This window comes from Aythya marila, assembly GCF_965140915.1.
Source record: "Aythya marila genome assembly, chromosome: 12".
Taxonomy (NCBI): domain Eukaryota; kingdom Metazoa; phylum Chordata; class Aves; order Anseriformes; family Anatidae; genus Aythya; species Aythya marila.
The window spans coordinates 1,464,244-1,491,067 of NC_139053.1; the positions used below are offsets into that span (position 1 = coordinate 1,464,244).

The window sequence follows — 26,824 nt, forward strand, 5'->3', positions numbered from 1 at the left end:
AGTTGATTTATTCATAAGTAAATAGGATACAGTGTGGATGAAGTACAAGGGATCAGGAGGCAGTTATTAGATTTATAAGTACAAAAGCCTCACTGTTGCAGACAGTGGAGGCTCAGCAGTTACTGTACCTTTCAAAACTAATATGTAACCATATCTGTTTTAAAAGAGTGATTCATATTACTCCGAATGCATGAGAAACTCTTTCTCATCCCCACCACAGGAAACTTGAGTCTGATTTTAATGAGCTTCAATTGGAATGTGGCCTTTGAAAAGTAGTGCATTTGAAAAGATGGAACATTAAATTTTGTAATGATGTAAAACATCTTCAATTTTTGACAGGACAATGGTGCTTATTGTGCTTTATGGGCCCAGTGGTGATTCAAAGGTCACTTTGTATATGACTCCACAGACAGGGGCAGCAGTGAATGAAAATTAGGTTACATGTGATCAGCTTTATTATTAATCAGATGAAAATGGATTTTTAACATTTTTCTAATGAGCAACAGAGAAAGAAGAAAATACCATGAATAAAACTACAAGAGGAAACAGCGAGACCAAAATGCACAATGTGCATAACTAATGTGTATTAAATCTGAAATCCTTAAATACTATCTCAAGAAATAAAATGCAGCTGCATATTTTTGTGTCATAAATATATAGAAAACTGCTGAAATACCTACTGTAATTTACTATCTCTGTCCTTTGTTTATAACTAACTAATGAACTGATTTCTTCATACAGTATATTATAGCAGCACCAGATAGCACTGCTATACTTAAGGTTGTGTCAGTGTTTCCATTATAAATCCTGTTTTTCAGGGGTTTATAACTCAGTTGTAAAAATGCAGCCCAGGCTAAAACTTGGCATACAAGGTCTCTGCCAGGAAGCATATTCATTTCACAAATTTTCCCCAAATGTCTCGGAATATTCTAGTACTGCATGAATGTGAATTATACAAATACTGTAAAAGTTTACTAGTTTAAGATTCTGCACTTGTTTTAGAAACAGTTTTTGTTTTTTAAGTTTTGTGTTCCCCTCTCCCCCACCCACAAACATACACCTTTATAAAATGATAGGCTAACATGCCTTTGCTCTGGAAAGAAAAAAAATATTTCTGAAATCCTTCAAAACACCAATCCTAAATAGAGTTAGTACTGCCTTTTCATACCCTGGAATATTTTCATGCTAAATTAAACACAGCACTACAGAATTCGATTGCTGGACATCGCTGTTGAATCTCCATACTGTGACCTAACCTGCATTAAAACCTCACATTAATAAAATAATAAAATGCTTGATCACCATATGCGTGCATGCCTAGCCCCACGTTTGGCTCGGCCCAACACTATTTGGCCATCAGAGTCCTGTTCTGATCAGCAACTAGTGCTAAGGAGCAGGGAAATGAGTGTTTTGCAGCAAGGAGAGACGTTTCTTTTCTCAGTTAATCACCCAAAGAGGAACAGGGAAAATAAATAAAAAAAAAATAAAATAAAAAATAAAAAAAAAAAAGAAAAAAAATGATGCTGAGAAGCAAATTTGGAAGCAGCCATTCTGATACCAAAACACGCCGTAAGGCTGGGCATCGCCATCATTTGCATTACTCAAAGGAACAGCAGAGAAAATGCTATGGTGATGTTAAAACAGCAAAAAGCCCCAGACAGCCTAAGTGGTGGTGTTATATGAGATCCTGGGAGTATTTGCTGTCTTTGAAAGAGATTTACTGGCACGTAAAGGGGTGAGCAGCAGGGGGCACACACCAGATGGAGGGGTAAGGGCTCCTGCTCCCTTGTTGACACTCCCATCCCACACCTAGTCTCAGCTGCATTTCCTAAGCTGGGCTTTGCCAAAGGCCTCCACAAGCCAGTACCAATGGGCTGCTCCATCCCACACAGAGGGCTCACTGCTACCTGTGCCTTCTCCAAAGGATGGGGAACAGTTAATTAACTATTAAGCTGGGAAAGCATGCATCCAGAGGGACAAGGGTTAGGCAGGCTCAAGGGCTGTAAAGCCACCCTCTTCCTTATGGCATTAGAGTCACAGAAAAGATACCAGTCAATCTTTCCTATGTAGTTCCCTGCATGTAAAGCCTTACTTCCATGGGTAAACTGTGAATTGGTGAGGAGCAATTTGGGAGGTGCTGCAGGCACAGGCTACTCTGAGCACCACAGGACACGGCCCCACCGACCCCTACAGCCCCTCTCTGACAAGAGCACAAACACGCAACCCCAGGGGATGGTAGAAGCTCTTGCCCATCATTCCCACATCCTCATGCATCCTTACAGGAGCAACCACAACCTTGGCTTATGGCTGCTTAAACAAAACTGCTTAAGCTCCAGCACAATTGCATTGTCATGGATATTCCAGTCCCCTCCACTGTGGGAAGTGCATGAGAGAAAAATCACTTCGGCACCTTCAGAACTACTTATAAATAAATAAATAAATAAATAGTGAGAACAAACATGCTGTAGCTGGAGTCACTTGTTGCCCAAGATGTGATTTTGCACATCCTTCCCTCCTCGGCAGAGGGACAACCCGCTGCAGCCCTGCAAGTGGCACACCCACATGGAAAGCAAGTCAGGCCAACATGGGAACACCTCACTGACCCACAGCTGAAAACACACAGATGGACAAAGCATCGTTGGCAGCAGAGGGTTTGAGAGAAAACCACAGCAATCCTCTGAGTGAAGGCTGTGTGGCAACACTGCTGCAAACCCCACAAAAAAAGGGTGCCTGAGCTCCTAGACCTCTGATATCCAGGGTGCGTAAAGGTTTTCAGAATACCTTGCTGTGGTTTCAAGGCACTGCTTATTCCCCTGCAGAGCAGGCACAGCAGCAGCAAGGCACACCCCATTTTAATCAGACAAGCGATGGGAGCAGCAGGACCTGGCATGGCTAACGATGTGAGGCTGCTGTGCTGTGGCTTTGTTAGCCTCTCGCCCCCTCCCCTGCAAGGTGGGCTGGGAAGCCTTGCCCACTCCAACTGCTCTGTGGGATGCTCCCTGATTCCTGGCTTATGTCTGGGGAAAGATAACATGGATAATGAATTTTCCCTGTATTTTATCTGAGTTTGTGATTGTGCCCTTGAGAGGGGTAGAAAGTACTGAAACATGTTGGTACTGCTTGAAAAGGAAGAGGGTGGAAGCAATCTAAACTACAGTACAGATTCTGTTAAAGTAGGGATGCAAAATGGACCTTGATTGCTCTGGGGGTCAGTTCCTGATTAGTTTTTATTCCACTGGCATTTGGTCTTCATTGCTGTCTCAGGCTGTAATAATAATGTATGTTTCTTTAAGAAAACACATAGCTTTTACAGGAAGACATAGAGGATATGCTATAGTATTTTTGACTATTAAGCTAAATAGCCATGTAAAATGAGTATAGAGTATTGGCACCAACTCCTGCTGTACCGAGGCTCCTTTGTGAAGTTAGTTAGTTAGTTCTCCCTCCCACCCCCCACCCCAAACTTAGCTTGAATGAATTTGTGGTTAGCACAAGAATGAGGAATTTTGCATTTCTTGGCTAATTTTTTCTCATTTTCCCCCTTTTTAAAGGAAGCTTCACCCATCTGTTGGGATAGCACTGTTTCTTTTGTATAAAGATGACTGGCTAAAGAAGAAACATCAGTAAAAATGTATTTTGTGTAACAAAAAAAAAAAAAAAAAAAAAAAAAAAAAAAAAGCTGCCTGTAGTTTCTCTGAAAGCAACTGTCCCTCATGGCATAAGGTAAATAAACAGATCCTACAGACTGTTAGAAGCTTGTGAATTTTTAATAAATTAGGCATGAAAAAGTGTTAGTTAACTAAGTGGAAATGTTTACTTTTTTTTTTTTTTTTAAGAAAAAAGCATAAGCATCGGAAAAGCATATACTTAGTGGTATGTAAAAAATACAGGTTTTTTAACTCAATTTCCAAGACTTTTATAACAAAGTGTAGAGAAAGACAGATGAAATTATGTTCTGACTACATACACTGAATAAGCCCAATGGGAACCCCTGTATATAGTTATCAGTGGCACTGAAATCTGCTTAGGAAAGCAACAAGTCTTTTGTTCTGTTGACAACAGTTATTACAATTCATTCATTTTGTGATTGGTATTTGCACTGAGTGACAAGGTGTTATTTTACCTCAGCAAAAGTTAAAATGGTAATACGTACATGCAAAATAACACCGAGTTTGCTATCGCTCACTCAATAAAAGAAAAGCTTGTCTTCAGAAATGCCTGCTCAGCTGCCGTTCCTGGGAACCTGATGAAAGAGCATGAGGCTCTTCCCTCTCCTCTCCCTAGGATCCTGGGGTTCTTCTTGGTCTTTTACAAGTTCCTTTGGGGGAAAAAAAGCCCCAGATTTGCCTACTCGCTGCTACACCATAAAGGTGAGAACAGAAGTGAATGCAGGAGCAGGCGGGACGGGTGCCGCAAGGGAGCACAGGGCCTGGGCTGTGGGCAGCCAGCCAGCTCGGGCCTGCATGATGGCTTCTGCACCTGAGAGGCTGCAGCAGGCCGGCGGCACCAGGCCTCTGTCTGGGTCTGGCTGCTGGAGGCCTTTGGGGCTGCCTTCCTTACTGCAGTTGTATTTATTTTTTATTTTTTTTTTACTGGAAAGGGAGGGGAGCCTCATTTTTGAGTGGGAAGGACAGGTGATAAAAGAAGTTAAGAGTTTTGCAAGTCCGGCCCAAAGGGGGTGGTGGCAAGAGTTCAAGCTGCACCCAGTGCAGGCCCATGGCGCTGGCATGAGCAGGAGGCAGCCCGGTGCTGCAGGGCCAGAGCTGTGCCCCCAGTGCTGAGCCTAGCCACACTCACCCACCCCAACCCACACTGGCACCCAGCCCCTGCTATGCTGGGGCCGTACGGGCACAGGAGCAGGCCCCACAGCTGGCCACAAGGCCTTGGCTGCCCATTTTTAGTCAAAGAATGATGAAACAAGGAGCAGGGAGTGTGAGATGATATATATTTCACCTCTTGTAGCAGGACCCGGCAAACCAAGGAAAGTTTGCAGTGCTAGCAAATGGCAAATAACCCATTAGTTTTGGATACTTCAGCATGTCTCTACTTTTATTATAAGTTAGCCTCACTAAACCATTGACTTAACAGAGAATCATTATAAATCCCCATTTTGAATTTTTTGATTAGCGGTATTTATCACCTTCTTAAAATCAATCCTATATTTTTAAATTAAAACAAATGACTACTTGTACTGCAATCAATATTAGTACATTTCCCTTTTTTAAAAGGAAAAAAAAAATGGAATGCAAAGAAATGTCCTTCTTTGGCTGCATCAATCCAATTTCAATATAATTCAATATTTAATAAATATAATCCTCCATGTCTGTGCAGGGAAACATCATAAAAAATGCAAAAGGTTTCCTGGTCTCCGATAACTTGCATGAAACAGTGTTTCCTTATTCCTTCCATAAATACTGCAGTCTTAGGCTACTGATTTTTTTTCTTCCCATGTATCAGAAAGAGTTTGCTCTGATTATGTATAAGAAAACAGGTTTACATATTTCATGATTAAAAAAAGAACAACAATAACAACAAAACAACACAACAAAATGCTACCTACCATCTCCAGAAAAATCACCATCTTTATCTCTTTGTACTTCTCTAGCTTGTTTTTAAAAGGGCAAAAAAGAAAAACCTTATATAATACCTAATTTGTACATCTGTGGTTTCCCTCTGACTTGTGTAGGCACCATATGTTTTTAATTATCATAATAGCCTTAAAGAACCTGTTCAGTGGGAAACACATATGATCCTTTTATTACTGGTTTGTAATTTAAACAGTTTTAACAGAAAAGGTCTGGCTATAAGGGACCGAGAGGCACAAAGGTCTAAAAACCCTGTTATTGACCTCTGAAAGCACGAGTTCAAATCCCACCCACAGAGGTGGGACCTGTCTCTTTCTGCTCTGACAGAGGTAATCGGTCACATGTGAAACAGCTCTTCGGGACCTCAGAAGACATAATCTCCAATCTCAAATGACTCAACGTTGCAGTCAGAGGCTGACACAATGAAGCTGGGGTCTATAAACATTATCACGCACCCAATCTGGGCTTTCTTCTGCCTGTCGATAGCTTGGCCAGCGACACCGTAGAAGAAGCCCTACAAAAGCCAGAAGCTCAGAATTTCAGCAATCCTCATTAGTTGTTGCCCTTTTATAGTCACGGTTTTGTCCTTTATGCAAATGTGAGACTTGTGAACAAGCCAGTCTCCCAGCCACGGAAAACAGTCAGATATTCGGAGGTAGGAATTAAATTTAACAAGTTCAATTCACTCCTGATTCTGGACATCTAAACACATAATCAGTCAGATAATGTTATTAATTATCATTCAAGCAACAACCTTTGACACTGGCATGCTCCCACAACCTCCCTACTCCAATAACTCAAACAGAAAATCGTTGGCATGAAAATCCATAGTCTTATGAACAGAAATTGCAAATAAGCAGGCACTGAACATACAACTGGGAGTGAGCAAAATTCTCCTCTTCAGAGAGAAAGCAGAGGCTCACACAATAGTTCAGTCACTTGACTCAAAATGAAATTCTGCACAACTTTGTCCCAAAACAGATAATTTACACCCCAAACAAAGAGCTGTGGGGAGAAGGGGGTGGGGAAGGAACACAGCTAAAATTACACTGAGGCTGGAAGTCGTTAGGCTCTATCTAGGGAGATGGATGGTGCCCTCATTAGGACGAAGTTTTATTTAGACAGACAGACAAAATCCATATTAGAACATTAGGCTGAAAAGTTTAAATGTCAGGAAATACAAAATTGAGATTTTGTAAAAAAAAATGCTGACTTGGAGAAAAAAGCATGGACTCCCTGTACGTATCCCACTGGAAACACATAGGGAAAATCAAATAACTCAGGAATTACAATCTCATGGGCCAGTCTTGCTCTTCAAGGGTATTCCTGGAGAATTCTGTTTTACAAAACACGGATATGATACCATGAAGTCTGACTAAACCATTCCCTGTCCTTCTCTGTCTCACTCCCCATCCCCATTCCCTCTGCTTTCTCCGGGGAAAGTCAGATATTTTGCAATGATGGAAAGACAGCTTAATTATCTTGCATACAAAAAAAAGACGGTTATTGTTTTCCATTTTACCTGAAAGCTAATGGATCTTGGAATACCAGACGTGGATGTTCAAAATCCCCTGTGGAGCCTTTCTGGTGATTTGTCGTCTCTTGGTTGCCTTTGGCGCACACCGGTCTCTGCTGAGGTAACATGTGAGCTATTTCACACTAAAAGCAGATTTTTGAGAGAGGAAGTGCATGCACACACATACACGCGCACACACGCATACACACAACCCCTCCACCCCTTGTCCTGCACTGTGCCTGGAGGTCCTGCTCCAATGCACAGTGACCCAAGGAGGAACTTCTTGTCTCAGGGTTTGGGTGGTTTTAGGGTGGAGAAGGACAGGGAGAGGCATGGCCCTGCAGAGGGGAGCAGAGCTCTGCACCACACCAGCTTTGTCCTCTTGTTCCAGGCACCTGGGGAAGACCTGTGGGTGCTGCTGCTCTCCATGTGTTGCTGAGACAGACCCAGGCAGCCGGCAGGAAGGACACATGGACTCTCCTCCCTGGGTGCAGCAAGGTTATGTGGCACAGGGTTGCCTGCCCGGGGGCCCCTTTGCCAGGTTCTGGGCTTCCACATTAAATGGTTTAATTGGGCCAGAAAGGATGCTTATAGAAGATGGAGTTTCCACTGGGATGAAACAAATTTTATATAAAATTCTCTCATTTTGAGCTATTAAAAAAAAAAAAAAAAAAAAAAAAAAAAGATTTTTATTTGGGATATTTTTTTAGTATAAGTCCAGTGAAAATCTATTTTTTTGTTTTGTTTTGTCTGTGGTGTTTGCGTACCTGTACACAAACCTTGTATCCTTGTAACCAGTTGGCGCTGCCAGCCCCCACCCAAGGAGGAGCACTGACGTAGCCCACCAGAATCTCCCTGCCTTTTGACAGACACACGGGATCCATCCACAGACTCATGTCCACCACCACCAAGTAAAGCTATTCTAGGGACCCCTCATGCTGCAGGTCGAAAGCAGAGTTATTTCCTTTTCGTCTTCCTCTTCTGCCATACACTTAAGAACACAAGTCTACCTTAAGAGAAATCCCAGTTCCGGGTCCAAGAAAACTCTTTTTCTATTTAAGGATCCTCCTTTTACGGGAAGGATCTTCCAAATTTCCAAAAAGTGGATAACAACAATACCACTGTGATCCCATCTGTACACAGCAACGGCAGTGTAATGCACGGAGCATAAAACTAAATTCCCACAGACAGCATCTGTTTTACTACAAACAATGGACCATTATCTTGTAAATAATTCTGATTAAGCTGCAGCATTTTCCCCAAACAAACAGTAGGGGAGCAAAGGGTGAGGATTTTTCTAGTGGGAGTGCCAGTTGTCTCCTTCCCCAGCACTGACACTCAGTTTTTTATTCAACTGATTGGGCCCCCTCCACTCCCCGCTCTGTCCCCCATGGCTTGGTTTTCATGTTCTGACCTTATCCATCTGTCAGTCATCTTGGCAACTGAAGAGGGAACCATCACATTAATGGGATTCCCACCTCTATCCTTAGGGAAAGCTTTTCTGTTTTTGTTTATTTGTTTGTTTCCTTTTTCTTTTTCACCCCAATGAACAGTTACACTTAGTGAATACACCCATAAATATCACAGTTATTAAACTGTTCTCATGTTAGGGGATGGGAAGATCAGCCACACCGCTGAGTGCGTACCAGTGCTGGTCAGAATTAGGGGATGTCCATCAGCAGCCAGCTGAAGGCGCCTGGCTGTGCTGCTGATGGGCCTTGGTGCAGCTGCGGGCTTCCCTTGGCAGGAGCTGCCACCCTCTTCCAACACTCAGCAGAGAGCGAAGCAGAGGAGCGGGGCTGAGCAGGGTTCTGCACCCACAGAAGCAGGACGCTGTGCTCCTCCACGCTCACGCAGCTGTACCAACCAATCCAGCAACAGCTTTACCAGGAAGGTCTTACAGCGATGTAAAAACAAAACCAAGTGCACCAATTGGAGCAGGGCTAGCTGCACAAAGGGATGAGTGAAACAAGACACAATTATGGATAATGTGTCTTCTAATGAACCTTTCTCCTAAGGTTCACACACTCATCTATGCAACCCTAAAAAAAAATACTGATTTTCGTCTTTAAGTTGTTCATTTCAATGTATAAATGTCTTATATGTCTCTCTTGATAAATGTCACATCTGTACATGGCTGACATGTTGGTTTGCCTTCCCTTCATCCACTTAACATGCCTGGTTAGACATGGGAACTGGTCTGGACTTCCCAGGCTTATAAGAAAACAAAACAAAACACACACACACACACACACAATATTAATAATAATTTTAAAAAATAGCTTAATCTAGGATAGTAATGTTGGAAAGCAGGCAATAAAAAATTAACTTACAAGTAGTGATTTGAAGTCACTGTCATTCAGTTAAACCCTTACAACAGGCAATTCCAGCCACCAGATCAACGAGTGAGTGCATGCCCCAGGACGTGCCAAGCTTCCAGGAGAACCAAGTGTTGAGAATAATGCTGGCACTGGAATGGAGGGGACAGTGTGACAGGTACCCAGCCCTGAGAAGGACCCGGTCATGCAAGCAGCGGACAGGGGAGCCTGCAGAGCCGTGGGAACCAGGGGCAAGCACCCTGCGATCGCCCAGCCCCAGCACTGCAGAGCTCTGCAGCACAGCCAGGGCAGGTGTGTGGTTCACAGCCAAAAGGGGCAGCTCTGCCCAGCTGGCACCTGGAAGAGCCCTGAGGTTAAAATTTGTGGATTTGGTTAAAAGACAGTATGGCCAAAATACTGAAAAGCTGCTGCAGGTGCAGAGAGCCCCTGGGCACCTGTCTTTTGGCTCAGGTAGGAGCTGATGCTGGAGGCAGGTTTCAGCACAGCTTTCACCGTAGTGGGCTGCTTGGGAAGTCAACTTTACGAGTGCTGCAAGGACGAAGAAGGGTTATCCACATCCAACATATAGCTTCCGTGTATGTTTATTTTCATAAGTAATTTTTTATAGCTTACTGTAGTTATATCAGAGAAGAAAGCATTTACACACTGAGGACTTATATAAATGTTCTTCATCTTCAAAGTGCTTTGCAAACATTAATTCATTCATTTATCCTCACAGCTTCTGGTAGGAGTTACCAGGGAGATAAGTACTGTTATTTCCCATTTCACAATGGAGAATCCAAGGCGGAAAACTTATTTTTTTTTTTCCATGGTCAGAGGGTGAATCACAGGAAGACCTGCAGGAGCAGTGAGGACTGCCAGCTTCTGAACGTGAGCTGCTCTCCTCAAACCTTATTTAACAGACTTGTGTTCTGCCAGAGTCATGGCACATATCGGGATATGCCTTGGGTTTTTCCTCCAGTAAGAGATAATTAAGGAACAATTCCTTCTCTGATCCCCAGCATGGGATGCTATTTCCTACCCCAGTGCTGCTCCATCAGCTGAACAATGGCTGTTCTATGCAGGGAGGGGCGCTACAGGAACCCTGCATCAGAGATCAGCTTAAAGAAACTCACTCAAGTTCCACAAACAATGTGGCAGGCTCGGCAGGCCCTGGGTGTGAATGCTGCACATGGAAGCAGCTCCAAAACACTGGTTTGTAAGTGGAAGTGCTTTGGAAAGATGAATCTGCTGTTTAAGGTCACTCATCCAGAATCTGTATCTGTATCATGTATTAGGAAAATGGTTGTGATTTCCAATATTTGTTGTCAATCCTAATAATAAAAATGCACAAAAATACAAACCTTTTAGGCAGCTCGGAGAAGATATATTCATTAAAGTAAACTACCAAGCTAACCTGTGGCATACTGCAGAGTGCATGACCACATCCTACTGGGGAAAGGCCAGTACCTAGACATTGCTTTGGAACAACCAGAGCAATTGTTTAGTGAGAAATACTTTTTGCATATGATTCATCAACCCTTGAAAACAGGATTTCTTATATAATACAAGTGCTGACACAGCCTTCAGTTGAGTGGTGTGACTGCAGCTGTATAATTACAACTTTAGATTTGATGTTATGGACCTTAGGTTACACCATTCAGACAAATGTTCCATTGTACTACAGAGATATTTTTTCCTTAGTCATATTGCCCACAGGACAATAAGGACTATATTCACAGCTCACTGCATAGAAGTTTAGGCATATAACAGCCAGCAGTATTACACAAAATGAGATTATACCCTATGGGGGTTAAATGGATTCATAATTGCCACTTTTTCTTGTCTTTTTTTTTTTTCTTTGCTCCTAGTTGATACTTTTTTGGAAGTGCTCTCCAAATAAAAGGAAGAACAATCTCACACTGAGTCTGGATAAATGTTACAGTTGTCTCACAAATGCTGTATTATTTCTAGCCCTTCCAAAATAATATAATTGTCCTACTGCTGAACTACAGATTTTTCTCAGTATGACACAGAACACTAAAATGTCAGGTCCTGACTCATGGTGTTTTGGTGGAATAAATAAAAAGTACCAATATGCTATTAAAAACTGACAGCATTAATGAAGATGTGACACCGGGAGCCCTAGTCATGTTTTCCTTTAGCTTCCATTGCGTAAGTGGTGCACCGAACAATGGGCCACCTCTTACAGGTTCCCTCCTGGAAACACCAGAGACCTTGAGTGATACTACTGGGACTAATGTGACTGGATGCTTGGTTTCCCACACTTTCTTTATCTGGAGTGAACCGCACGTGAAGGTGAAGAGCAAGACTAGTCTCACGACATTTACCACACATTCTTTCCATGAGAGATAAGAAGCAGAGTTAAGGACTACCAGAAGTACTGAAGACTGTAAGAGTGTAAGACAGGGCCAGTTGAACTGAGAAAGGTCACTTACGGGACATATGCTCACAGTATTTCTCCACTGGGATAGAGGCAGTATGTCTGTTACTGTGGCTATACTTCGAGCTGCGGGGCTGCCCCAGCAGCTCACTCCAGCCCAGCACCCAGACACCAGTACTTACACACATAATCCATCCAACATTATGCATTTTTAACCCACTGGCCTCCACGAAAATGTCCACCAGATTTTACTAGCAATGGGGGGAACAGGTCCTGCATTCCCAAGGTATTTTCTGTACTGGATGAAGCAAGTCTAATGTCCCCTTATGCACCTGTCTAACCATACATTATGTTGTTCTAGTCACAAACCGCTCATTAGAAGACTGCATTCTTAATAAATACCCTTTAAAAAGTCCAACAAGTTGCTTTGTAGAGTTTCCCTCTCAAAGCTTGAACAAACTGTGGATTACATGAGTGGTCTTTGGTCCTCCGAAAGTTAAAAGAGTTTCTCTGAGAGTTTTCTTGAATGAATTAACAAAATGACTCCAAACTGCACTAATGGTTAACAGCTTTTTTTTTTATTAGCAACACTGAGATAAGTTATTGAAGCATTTTAGTATTGTTTTACATTCCATTCAGAAGTGACCTAACTTGTAACTCCATATACATTTAAAGATATAGTTTGACACTTATTCAGAAAGCAACAATTATTAAAAACTTACATACCTTCATTACCAGGAAACCTTAATATATTTTCTAATTACTTCCAACAATACTCTATTCCAAAGCACATGATAACCCACTAGAAGTTTACACATTTCACTTCAATCACAGGTTTTAAATTGTGGATGTCAGAGTGCTGTTCATTGAATTTTACTGTCTTTCTTGGTTAATATTGGGAAACCTGGCACAATATATTAAGCTAGAAATATTGCTTAAAGAATATGAAAAAAGGTAACTACAGTATTTTTTCCTGCTAAAGCATTATAAAATACAGGACCATTAAAAACTCAAATAGAAATGACAATAAATAACCTTAAAAATGTTAAGAGAATTTTCACTCATACTAAAGTCCGTTCCCTAAGCTTGCCAAACACATAAATAACATAACATATTCAGGACCTTTATTTTTGCACTACTATGATGGTTTGTTATATATTGTGGATGTATTGTGTATACATATATCAATGCATACACTTAAGGTATATATTTTTTTCTTTGCTGAAACAATTAATAAGCCTCAGGTAATTACTTATCCCTGATACTACAAGTATGTAGATATGTGGGAGAAACCCCCAGAAATCCCAAATATGCAATACTATGCATAACAAAATCATCTTAGCCTAAAGATATTCTAAGTTCCTTAAATTACAAATTTGGTTATTTATTTCTGAAAGCCTGTGACATAAAATTATAATTGCTGTCAAATTAATTTTTTAAAATTGGCCTCATAATAGGTATTAATTATACACTTAGTTTTGACTTACAAGGATATTTAAATTGTTTCTGTTTATGAGTAGTTATAGGAAATACTATACCTCAGACAAGAATATATGTTCCTGAACTGAAACACAAACCAGAGCATTGTCTTACTTTGGAAAGATCTGGAAACATCTCTATGCCTTTGCCCAGTCCTAAATTATATTTTAAATTTGACCTGGATATGACAAAAACAATAAGAATATATTGTTTGGGAGATGAAACTTAGAGCAAAATCATACAGCTCTAAGCTTACATCATTATTTTGTCTCTGCAAAGAAAAGAAAAGCCTTTCTGTGCTAGGGATTTGCCCTGATGTGGCTGGCCACTGATGTCTGAAATCAAGACACATACCAAGGCCTCCTTTTGCAAACACAATCCCCCTTTCAGATCTGGTTCTGGGAGGGACTGAATGCCTCCAGTTTCACTGGGAATAGAAGGTACTCAGCACTCAGCTGTATCACATATTTTAGGGGTTAACTTCCAGAAACATGAACGGAATGGGAATGTTACACCACAGTATGAAAAATGGTAAGAAATAAGTTTTCAACAGTAAACAAATTGGTGATACCAAACTTATCACCAGACTGATTTCCGATACAACAAAATACAACGAAATTAAATTACATGAATGTAGCAATGAAATTTAAAGTCAAATAAACATAGGACCTGATTCTGCAATCCTTAGTCATGTAAGTAGTCCCACTCATCGGGAATGAGGGATGCAAGCTTGGGTCCTTAGCTTCTGCTTAGGAAGTCAATGTTGATTCAGACAGTATCTTTTCTAGCCAAAAATATGCAGCAAAAGGAAAGTAACATAAACAAGGCTAAATGTCAACAGTGTTTGCAGACTTACAGACACCATCCATTTGTTTGTACTGAAATGACTAGCAAACCATTTGGCAAATACAATGCTATTCACAGACCAGCCCTTTTATCCAGTAACACAAACTTCACTGGATCACTGGCATTCCCAGTTAATTAAAAAAAGGAAGCAAGCCATATGAGTTTGGTTTGATATTGCCATACAAAAGGCACTGCGACATCCAGAAGTGCGTCTGCAGCCCCGGCATAAGGCTGAGGCGCCGATCCCCTGGTGGCACCAGGAACACCAGGAGCAGTCCCTGTGCTGAGACTGATGAAACTTCTGCACAGTCACCATGCTAGGTAAAGAAAGGTCTGCAGCAAAACTTCAATAACATATCAATTTGCCTTGAAGGAGAATAATATTCTGGTTGTTCCTTCAATGGCAGATTCGGGCAAAATATCGGCTTGCTTAACTGTATTAGGGGGTGCTTTAAATGGTTACGTGTACTGCAGTTTGCTGATTTTTTGTTACCTCATAGCTGTCCTACTGCTTGGATATTTGGGGCCTTTTGCTTCTGTTTAACATGGAGTTTATAATTTAAAAGAGCTGTGATAGGGTGAAGTCACCACAAACAATTAAAAATCTTTTTTTTGTGTTTTATATGTTGGTGGTAGTTTTGAAGGGGTTACCATTATAATCTTTTTGGTTTTAACACCTGTGGCAAGAAGCAATTTACAATGAGTAAATTCACTATTTAAACATTGGGGTAGAGCACTACTATTATGTGTTAATAAAGCTGTAATAATCTGCCACAATCGATCTTTCTCTTGCCACGCCCTCTTGTCTGTGCTACAGTTCCACATTTGGAAGGTATTTCAGAAAGTTACAATGCTGAACGTTTTAATAATTCTGTGCAATGCTGAACACTTTCTACTCAAAGGAAACAGAAAGTGCTCAGTGCTTTGCAGGAGAAGAACTTCAAAGCTGCTGCCATACATAAGAAGGGCCCTGCCCTATTTTCATACAGTGAAATAAATGATCATGGGGTGGAACCTATGCAGGAGAAAACAGCACTAATTGCAGAGGAAAGCAAGCATGAATGGAAGCAAATGAGATTTATAGAGACAACATGGAACTAACACTTTTGGTCATCGTTACAAGTGGGTTCAATAGCACTAACCCATTAAGCAACCAGCTAATGACCAGAACCATCTCTGGCCAGTATTTCTGTAGTCCACCAGCTGTTCTTTGAAAGCCTAGGTACATCTCAAGCAGAAAATGCAAGTAGGGATATTTTACCATCTTAGCCGCAAAGCAGGAAGACTTAAAGAGAAGGAGAGATAGAAAAAAGAGTCTTGTCATATATAGATGCTGTGCAAATTGTGTAAATTAGGGACTCGGAACAGAAGGTAGAACAGTACTGTGATACAGGTACATGTATAATGGAAGACAGGCAGAGAAAGAGAAGAGCAGAAATGGAAAACGTCTTCTAAAACTTAAATATAAAATAGGTCTATAAATTCCAAGTATTACTTTTCAAGTGAGCAAGTGACTGAAAGGAGACTGCATAGATGCTTAACGCAGCTACCAGGCCATGGAGCCAGCACCCTGGACTTCCTCTCCGCTCTGGGCTGCTGGCTGCCAAGCAGCATGAGAGGTATTCCCTGGCCTTAGACAAGTGTGTGGTAGCAAAAATGAACAAGATTGGCTCTTAGTCACTTAAGACTCTGGAACCAACTACAGTTAAGTTAGAAAAGGTCAGGAGTAACTAAAAATTCATCAATTATACTTTCTCCTTTCCTTCTGTTCTTTCCTATTCTGCTAGATATGTAAAGCAGAATTATTACAAAAAGAAAAAAAAGTGATTTTTCTCAGCAGCATTTTGACATGGAAACTTCTGTATTATAAAGTAATTATAGTACTTTCTTTCCTAATTGTGCCTTTCATCCCTACAGCCTGAAGCATGATAGGAGCATAAATGAATTATGTGTACATCGTCAGTCTCTCTCATTCTACATATGGGGAAACTGAGGACTACTTCCCTTATGTGTGGTGACTTTCCAAAATACCAATATATATTGGTGGAATTGTCCTCTAGAAATCAAAGCCTCTTATACCAGAATATGGGCTTAAAACCTGACCTAGTACCTTAAGGTAAAATCTGCCAGCTATAAATGATCAACATGGATCACTGAAAATCCCAGTTTGTTTTAATGCAGCCAGAAGTTTATCAAAATTAGTGTGGCCAATCAAAGATGCAATCACAGCTAACTGAAACTGAGATGTCTCAATTTTATTTCAACTATATTCTGACTGTGAAAAGAGCACCATGCCTTGCTGTGCAAGGAGTGTATCAACTGTATCAGTACTCTCTCTTGAGATATGAACACCCACCCATCACTATTTGCAAAAAGAAAGGCAAATGCAGAGTGTCTCCCAAAATACAAATGGACACAAGAATCTTGCCCTGGAATTGGGTGTTGGAGATGGGTCTCAGGCTTCCTGATCTCTCTGAGTAGGAGAGACAAAAGGAACCAAGACTCAGGACATGTGCTCTATGCAAAGGGAAGGAAGGCTAACAGATTAGCAGAGTGCTCCTGCTGGCTAATCTGCAAGTGCAGAAACATCAGGTGAGATTCCCCACACTAACATGCACAGATGGAGTGTTATTTCATGGCACAAAATGTCACTGAGAAAATGAAAACTCCCCAAAAACAGTACTTTCAAGAGGTTGGTGTCTAAATGAGTGAAATAAATGAGAACTGCTGACATGGGGATTGTTCATATTCATCTATTTTTGCTGTGAGATATCAAGAAAAATGAAATTATGTATTTAAATACTCAACCTTAATACTTATATTCCTCAAATACTCAATAGAATGTCAGTAAGAATTTTAAAAAGCTATTTTTGGAGGGGGGAGAAAGGAGGACTTGCACTGCATTTTCCATTTAAAAATGGCTTAAAAAGTAGAACAGACAAGCTTCTGTTGCTTTTTTTTTTTTTTTTTTCCTTCATACTTCAAGTCAAATGCATTATCACTGGGCAGCGCTTGTGAAAGGGATATGGTCTTTAAAATCACATAAACTCAAGCCATCATAAAATGTTTGTTGAATTGACTGGAAGATGAAACAAAAAACTAATGCAAGTAACATGACCTCATTTCAATAATAATGTTGGAGGTTTTTTTCATTGTTTTAAAAATCTTATGTCTGGGAAGATGGGTAAAGATATTTTGTACATAACAACTAATCTTAGTTTTCAATGTGTTTTTTTTTGTTGTTGTTGTTGTTGTTTCTTTAGATTCTTTGCTACATTTTTCTGTAACTGATTGATTGTAATCCTCAAATATAGAGAAAAAAATCCAAGTAGTAATTTACCGGCTGATAACTGAAATTAAGTATCAACTATTTTCAAATATCAGAAATCTAACTACTGATTTTGAAGAATCTGGAAATATTTCCAACTCTCTTAACTGTTTATTAGTGAACTGAGACACAGGAATTACAAGTTCAGCCATGCAAATACTTAGGCTTGTGATTCAGTTTAAGTAGTGACAATACTGTGAAAGTAAAATGCTCCAAGAATATAAGCGAGATAAACTTTGTTGGGAGAATTTTTTCTTTTTTTCTCAGACCAACTAATGCACTAGAAAAAGCAGAAAGGGGCCTGAAGGAGCTGCTGTAAAAAGCTGTAAGCACATATACTTTCCTAATAAAGTTAAACAAAGCTCTGACTAACCTTAAGTTAACCAGGGTAACCACTCTTAAGTGTTTGCAGATTTAGGGTTTCATTTTAAATTGTCAGGCTTTATAACTATTGATCACATTATCTTTTCTTTTTTTTTTTTCTTTTTTTTTTCTTTTTTTTTTTTTTTCTTTTCATTTCCTTTTTTTACATTATTCAGCTCTGACAATGAGTTTTTTGTGATTAGTTTGAAGGTTAAGTGAGATGAGCATTATTGAAGTTTTTCTGTCCTGTGCTGACTCTGCTTTTTAAAGTGATACTGTTTTTCAAAGGATTTACATTCTAAAATCTCTTTCAAGCAAAAACTTTTCTTACAAAATTGGAGATAAATTGAAAAATCCTCAATCTCACTTGTTCCAAATAGATTTAACTTTTTTTTTTTTTTTTTTTTTTTTTTTTTGTCAAATGTGATGTGTGATATGAGGAAGTAAATCTGCAATTTTCTAAATCAGATACTAGTAAAGGTAAAATAGTGGGTTTGTTTGGGTTGTTGTTGTTTTAATTACGTGAAGGCATACTCTTAATTAGGCAAATCACAACTTGTACAACCTCTAGTTAGGATAGTGAAAATGGTCAAAGGCAACTACTATATGTGTGCCATTGAAACCAATTAGAAAAATAAAATTAAAAAAAAAGGTGTGAGGGAGGAAAAGAACACCTCTTCACTACAGGTAGATGCATTCCATCTACTCGGCCTATGATTTAATGAATATCATGGAAATGGAATGCAGCTCAAATAAGAGAACAGAATGAGAGAGAGAGAGAGAGAGAGAGAGAGAGAGGGAGAGAGAGCGCGAGTAAAGCATCCAGTGTTTTTCTTGGGTTCTTACTAATATCAAAATACTGAAAAGTTTGCAAGTTACCATGTGAATTTTTAAAAACGTTCTCCTCCTTTGAGTATGCTAAAGCAGTAAATATCCCCTTCAGATGCCACTAGCACAGATAGTCTATATTGCTGCTACACTAGATTAAAAGCAAGTTCTTTCTAAAACTCTGTATAAGTATATGCATGCAGCACTGTTGATTTCAATGGAGTAGACCACATAGAAGACTAGAATTTGGCCCACAGGGTTTAACATTTAAAAAAATGTATTACTAACAAACATGACTAAGTATATTTAAAGAGCAGCTTCATGATTCTGCACAAGTGTTTTCTGAAATGGTCTAAAAGAAGGTCTAAAACTTACCACACAAGTCAGGTCTCTTGATACATCCACTAGTTGCTGTGCTACTTGCAAGTCCATTAAAGGCTGCTAAGCCATCAGAGCTGTAAGCTCTTAGGACTGACAACATGTTCATCTGCTTCTCCAGGACCTGTGGACCCTGAACTTGTTCAGCTTTCATCATTCCTTGTGCAGTTTCATGGGAGGATAGAAGATTCTGACTGTGCCACTGCTTTTCTGGTGCTTGTGGCAGTGGTGATACGAGCCCTTGTGCTGGTTGTGAGGTGACCGTACTTTGTATATTGTCACCTCCTTCGCTGCTTTCCTTGTTTAGGGCAGACAACTGCTTATTCATAATATCTGGTTCTGTTTCAATGTCCTCATCTTCAATGTTTTCTTCCTTGGAAGACTCCATATCCTCAGATGAAGCTATGTCAGAAAGGTCATCAGTAGCACTTTTATTTACAGAGTCAGAGAGAAGAATATTTGGGTCATCTTCGGGTTGTGGTTTTATTTCAGATTCATTACTGGTGCAAGAATTTTGTGTTCCCATGCCAATAACACCAGGATAAACACCAAACTGCTTATAGAAGTCTGTTGTAAAATTACAAAAAGTGGATTCCATGTGGCTGGGCCAGGCAGTACTCTTTTGCTCTCCCAGGGTCTCTTTATTTTGTCCTTGGGTCATTTTCTCAGAAGCTGAGTCCAGCTGGCTAAGTATGTTTGAAACTACTGCCTCTTTGTTGGACTGTACGGAAGAGGGGAGCAAGCTCACTTTATTAACTGAGGCTGAAGCTTCTCTAGATTGGTCTTTGTTGTTCCCTATGATGTTGTCTTTACGTTTAGCCTTGCCCAAGTGATTGGCCTGGAGGTGCAGAGCCATTAGTTCCATAGATGAAGTTGTAAAGGAGCAAAATAAGCAGCCATGCCAAGCAATATTGTCTTGCACGGTAACAGATGAACCTGGGAGGGAGGCTGCATCTGGTCTTACGGATAAGTCAAGAGGTTCATATTGTGACTTTTCTGTTTTTCGCTGTGAGGACTTGCTACTGATCTTTTCCTCACCTCCATCTGAACCCAGAGCTTTTGCTGAAAGTGGATCTGACAGAGCTTTATCCTTCATTTCTTTTTCTTTCTTCAAAGAACTTAAGACAAAGCTGTCCATGAAAGCTTGCAAAGACCCTTGAAAGTTCACACCATTCCCAACCATGTTCTGGTAAGCACGGCCAAGTTCAGAGAAGTGTGTTCCTTTGGAAGATATGTCTGAACCCTTCATATTGTCTGAAGATACCTCAGATGACATACCAGCTGCTTGTCCTTGCTGATCTCCAGAAGACAGCATTCCTGACGTCCACTGCTGTGAGACCATGCCACTTCGGAAGTCAATACCAGGAAGCCCCTTGAAGGTTCCTCTCAGTATATCTGGTCTAATAAACATGGAACTTTTACTTGATGTCTCTTCTTTGTGTTCTTGATTTGCAGCCTGCCCAGAGAGTGGTCCTGCTCCATTCTGTCGCTCCCGATGGTGCCTTTCCAAATGGTACTTGAGGGATGCAGACTGAGTACCAGCATAATCACAATGTGGACACTTGTAAGGCTTCTCACCTATGTGTATGCATAAAAAGAAAAATACAAGAGAAGGGAGTTAACTGCACTTTGGTGTATGGATGAGTGAAGAAAAAAAATCAACATTAGCTGCATGAAAACAGGAAGATCTAACAGCTAATAATTCATTTTTTAAAAAGAAACGCCTTTAATTGAAGACTAATTCATAAGCTGAATATTTCTAAAATGGGTTTCCAGAATGTGGGGCTATTCAGGAATGACATGGTATCTACACACAATTAGCCATCTTTTTCTTAATCTAACATGTAGAAAACTGTAGTAGAATTAAAAGCTATGATTATGAAAATGAAGCATAACAATTTCAACCACAGTAATCATTAAAAGTACAAGTTTAAAAAAAAGAGAGACAAAGAATGTAACAAATGGATGGTTGCAATATTTTGTGTATACAATTGCTCTAAAATTTGTTTAAATTATACACATGGAAACCATTTTTAAACCTAAAAATTTTATGGCACTGTTATGCAAGACTGAAATGAATGATTTAAGTCTTGCTCTGCAGTAAATCATGGATATAATTAGCAAATGGCATACTGCACAAGTAATTTATCATTATTTGGAGGGCACCATTCCAGAAGGATTCAAAGATCTGCAGACCTACTGCATTGTTTCTAAATAAAGAACTATAAATACAGATTCTATAAAATATTAATATCATTATACTACATTATGATTGCAACATGTAAGAACATATAGTTAAAATAAAAAGTAGTCAATAAAATGAAAAATCAAGTAATAAAAAGTACAAAATATACTTAGTTTCTTTATTTTAAATTAGCATTATCTACTGGCTTTTGCAGTCTTTTAAATTTGTGCTAATGGCAATTCTAATGCTCAAGTAGTAAAATTTACCTATCAGAAGTGCTTTCCTAGGATTAGCTCGAATAGAGTTTTAAAACATATAAGTTGATGTTCATGAATTAAGTATGTACTTTAGTCCTGTACAAACTTTTATTGTTTGTCCTATACTTTAAAAGAGGCAGCAGATATTACGTGCATAATAAATATTCACACATATATCCAAAAAGAATGTATGTCTAAGCAAACATACATCTAAATTTTTGCAGAGCACCTGTTAGGAATACAGAGCTCATTTTAAAGGAAGAAGTATAGAAATACTCACAAAAAGAGACAGAAATGTGAAAAACCTGCAAGCTGTCAATACTGACAATTAGTGCTATCAGGGAGCCCAACAACAAGAAGAAACTGTTTTCTCTACATAGCTTTTTCTCCTAAGTGGCCCAAAAGACAATGGCCAACCTCTTCCAAATGCTGTAATGGAAAAAATTTGTTTCAAAAACTTCTTCCATAGGCAAACAAGAAAAACAAACAAACAAAAAAACACTGTATAATATTATGTACTTTACCAAACCATCTGGAAAGTCACCCCTTTTCAAATATCCTCAAAATCTGATTAAAACAAAATTGAAAGGCTTTCAAACTTTCTGATTTGTTTAAGCTGCAGGCTCAGTTGAAAGTCGGCAAAGACTTGGGAAGCTGCTTCTCTTGCTGATCACAGAAACTTACTAATGAGATGCAACACAAGTCCACTCGAACTGACCAGGAAGGCTTATTGACTGGATACGTGGAACAGTAGGTGGATACATGCTGTAACTCAGACAGGGCTAAAGTGTGGACAGGGCTAAGGAGTGGAAATCCTAAATCCATGTGTAATCCTAAAGCTAAATGATGAGATGTGAGAGCTTTACATCAACCATGTTAATTGACTTTTTTCGAGAAGGAAAGCACAGCATCTCGAACAATAGGTGTTCAGCAGAGGAAGAGGTAGGAATGAACAATGTGCATGCTTTAGGCCTGGGTCCACATAGTTTAAGGGAAGAAATCAGGTTTAAACATTTCAGTGCAACTTCTGAGTCTTTCACAATCACCTGATTAAGTTCTGGTGCTCTACCACCAAGAAGTACATATGCATTCAGTGGGAGTCATGCACAGGCAAACTGTTCCTATGGACCTTGAGATGCATCTTGTCTGCTTGGGCTTCTCTGTCCTCAGGTGGAAGTCTGCACACATGTGCATGTGTGTACGTACGCACACCCCCCCCAGTCCCATCGCAGGCATTTCAGGGTAGGGATAAGGGGACAGAAGACCTTGGCTGTCGATTTGTTTGCATTTCTGCAGGGTTGTTTGGGACTGTGTAAACCCTGACAGCTGTGCTGTCAGTCAGAACGTGGACAAATATTAACGCTGTTTCTACAACATGCACATGCTGCAGTATTTTTGAGCTGTTTTCCATGATTTTTAAGTTTGTCCTCCAGTTACTGTCAATTACACAACTGTCACTAAAAGCCTCTGACACAACGGAGATACTTCAAGTATTGTCTAAGTAATCAGACTGGTGAAAAACAGCAGACTTTATAAGGTTAAATGCTCTCACTTTTGAGTTTTCACTACTCTTGAAAAGCCCTTCCACAACATCCCCTGTGCCTTTACAAAAATCTTTAGCGCAACTGTATTGATCACTTCCTTTTATTGTAATGATAGTTCAGTGTGTGTTTGCATAGCACATTAAGTGACACCATCAATAAGTGTCCCAGTATTGCAGGCACTATGTCAACTGCAGGATAACAAACTTATGGGTGAAAGAGAATTTTGTAATATAAACTGCTCTAATGTTGCTAAAATCATGCAGAAGGTGTTCAAAGGAATAAGTATTTAAAAGCAGGTATAAGTGAGTTAAAATATGCTAACTGGTAATATTTTGCACTAGTGAAGTACCTTCGGTCTAATGTACTGGGTACAGCAACATACTCTTATTTTGAATTGCAGAGCCCTGAAGTCATTGCATTTTCCTTTTGAAGGCCTCTCCGCTGAGTGAGCTTCCTTTTAGCAGAAGAGATCTGGACACAGCTTGCCACAAACACCATACACACTGGACTGAAATAAGACACTGACTGAGATGGTATGATAAATTGTGTATGTTCAAAGAATATGAAAGGAGTAAGAGAGCAAGGGCACACTTCCTGCCAGAAGATAACGATAACCTGTTTTTATCTCACACTTGGAAGAAAGGTTTCAGAGAATTCATCCTAGTGTAATGATTACCCAGGTTATATTGCCAACAGCAGGATGAGTTATTTAACACTTAATATCAGTTCACATAAATTAAGGTTGCCATGTATGAGTGAGGGAACATGATTTTTTCAAAATAATTTTCTGCATTTCATATCTTAGAGTCATTTTTCATTGTTCACAAAGACAATGACTATCCCAATCTTGCTAATTCTCCGGTCCTGTTTTCACCCCTGCAAACCCTTTCAGAGTGGAGTAGAAAGAGTGAATATCCCAATATGTACAATAAAAAAGCATCTTGTAGAGAGCAATTTATCTAGGCAACATAATCACAGTTCTGATCTATCTACCAATCTGATTTTACAAGACACAAGACATCTCACAAAAACTATTTTATATCAGGATACAATAAAACAATAAAATTCAATGTTGCTTGTAAAATCTGAACAAAAACTTGGTAGATAACTGGAAACAGACATGTTGCCCAGTAGAAACAGGTCTATTTGTATAGTAGGTTGCATAAACAGTGAGGATGTATAACCTACTACTAGTCCTTCTCAAAATGCAATCTGATCATACTAGTCATAGGAATTATCTATGCTGGGAGACCACAACCAGATTACAAATAAATTTACACAGTTTAAGGCCAGAAGGGACAATTATGATCGTCTAGTCTGATCTGCTGTTCAAGACAGGCCAAAGATGCTCACATGGTAAGTCCTGCATCAAAGTCAGAACTACAATTTGACACAAAACATACTTGTCTTAGTTTAAATGTATTCTGTTTCAACCACAGCAATGAAGAAGAATCCAACGTGTCCTTATGTAAACTATTTGACATGTTAATTATTTTCGCTATTCAAAATGTGTGCCTCATTTCTAGTTTGAATTTGTCCTAAGTCTGTTTCCTGTACTGAACCTCACTACATTTTTTCCATACTACACTAACCAGATTTTTTAATCAACAATCCATTCGCAGAGGAAGGGACTTGAACTCACCTCTCCACCTTCTCTTGCTCTGGAGTAGAACACCCTTCCCAATTTTTTCTATGTCCTTTTAAATTATGGGTTCCCGCTGAAGTCTTAATGAAATTTCAACTTGATATTATTCTCATAGAAAAACTGTTCATATCCATAGCTATAGCAATCAGCTAACAGCTTCCTTTCTGTTGCTTTTCTGCCATAATACTAGGCCCAGTTCATCAACACCTCTAGTATTTGTTCCTTTAGAGTTTGCTGATTTAAAATTCATATTGTTGAAAAGAGCCCACTTGACTATGCAACTAATCAGTCCCTCCCCGTGATTTTTAGCATTTTACCATTTTTGTGCCATTGGTAAATTTTATCAACAGTGATTTGATACTCTTCCAAATAACAATGAAATACCAAATAGACTGAGCTGAAAGCGCTGCTGTGGGACTGCCAGATTATGTACAACTTTTCCTGTGTATACTGTTGGTTTGGGGGCAATGTCACATAGAACAAGTTATTTTCACAAGCCTTGAGAGAAACTTGAGAAACTTGATAAAACTTACTTTCATAAAATGAAATTGACTGGCATTAACTATGTTACCATTTCTTAATTATTTACCAAATTAATTCTGTAATTTTACCTAAAACTTACATCAATGGGTAGTCCATTTATAATTTCAAGGTCTTACTATTCTTTGGGTTTGGAAAAACTAGAATAGCTGAAGCTTTTTTTTTTTTTTTTTTTTTTTTTCCCTAAATGAATTTTAATGGTTTGGAGAGCTCTTCAGCAAGGGTTTTTAAGACTTTATATGCAAGTTATCCAGTCTAATTCATTCTAAAAAATATTAAAATTTAGTGGGCTACAGTATAACAGCCTCACTACTTAATGGCAGAACTGCATCACTGGAAAATACTTATAAAAGCCCATCATGCTTATTTCTGAGAACAGAGCAGAAGAGTATTTAGTCTTCCCTACCATAATAATTTTTTTACACATATTGGCCATTACTAGCAAGATACCAAGTGTTAAACCTGCAAGATCTACAGACGTTACCTTGTACTCTGTAACCCTAATATCCACGTACATATCTTTACTGTTTCTTTTAGTTCCCCTTACCAAAATCTCTGTACTTCTTAACTGTTGATTTATATTTACTGCTGTGAGCTTATTTGTTCATTTTTTATACTTAACATGCAGCTTTTTAAAAATCTGTAATGCACTCTGCACATCCGTTCCCCACTGAATGCCCTCCCACCTTTTTTAAAAAACAGATTTCTCATGGAGTTTGCCTGTGGGCTGTGCCTCTCTGCTCCTCAGCACAGTGAGGTCCATGCATCAATTCAGGAACCCCATACCTAATGCTCCAGCAGGCAGTAACAGGGTTTTGATGGATACTCAGGGACAACGTGTGTCTCAGTTGGATCCTATACATTTCTAAACATGCTATAGTTTTCTTTCATGCAAAGCAAATGAAATCAAACATCTTTTAATTCCAGAGAATACTGCTTAATGAAAATATTGAAAACATTTTATAGCATTTTTATTTTACCATTGAAACAGTTATTTATAACCTATTTTATCCATTGTGCAGTAGATATTTTAGAAATGAATTGCTGTATGGTTTAATTAGTTCATTATTATGCCTATTCTTACATGGTAATTTCTTTTATCATTCTAATCATTCACTTCACACTTTTTAAACCAAATGGAATATCAAAAGTTCTGTAGGATTATTTTTGGATCCTGCACATGTTTCACCACACAATTAATCTGTTTGTCAGAAATACTAGTTAACTTCTTTTCTTTACTACTTTCCTTTACTAGCTATTTCTCTCTATTATATATGATTAAACTACTTCTACCCTTTAAGAGGACAGGCTTGTGATGCTTTTCACTCAGTTTATTAAAGATTTTTAAATAGTGCACTAGGTATTATGATAAAATATTTTAATTTGTATAAAGTTTTATAATTGAATATTATCATTTATTTATATCTCATCTACAATATTTATTTAGTCTTTTTACATGTCTTTACTTAGTTAAAATGCAGAGAGATAAATGCAGTTTTTCCTTTGCAGGGAAGATTCAGTACATTAATATAAACTGCACGCTAATTCCCCCAAAGCATATATATATATATATGTTGTAAACCTGAAGACTTTTTACACAGCTGCTTA

At 39.2% G+C, this 26,824-nt stretch overlaps 1 protein-coding gene across 3 annotated transcripts in view; it reads right to left on the minus strand.

Moving 5' to 3' along the window:
- ZNF536 (zinc finger protein 536) overlaps positions 1-26,824 on the minus strand; it is a 350,265-nt gene that overhangs the window by 106,548 nt on the left and 216,893 nt on the right. For all 3 annotated transcript variants that reach the window (XM_082769971.1, XM_082769969.1, XM_082769970.1), the window contains one exon: positions 19,043-20,623. In XM_082769971.1, coding sequence (XP_082626097.1) covers positions 19,043-20,623 — 1,581 coding nt within the window. The remainder of the gene's footprint in view (positions 1-19,042; positions 20,624-26,824) is intronic.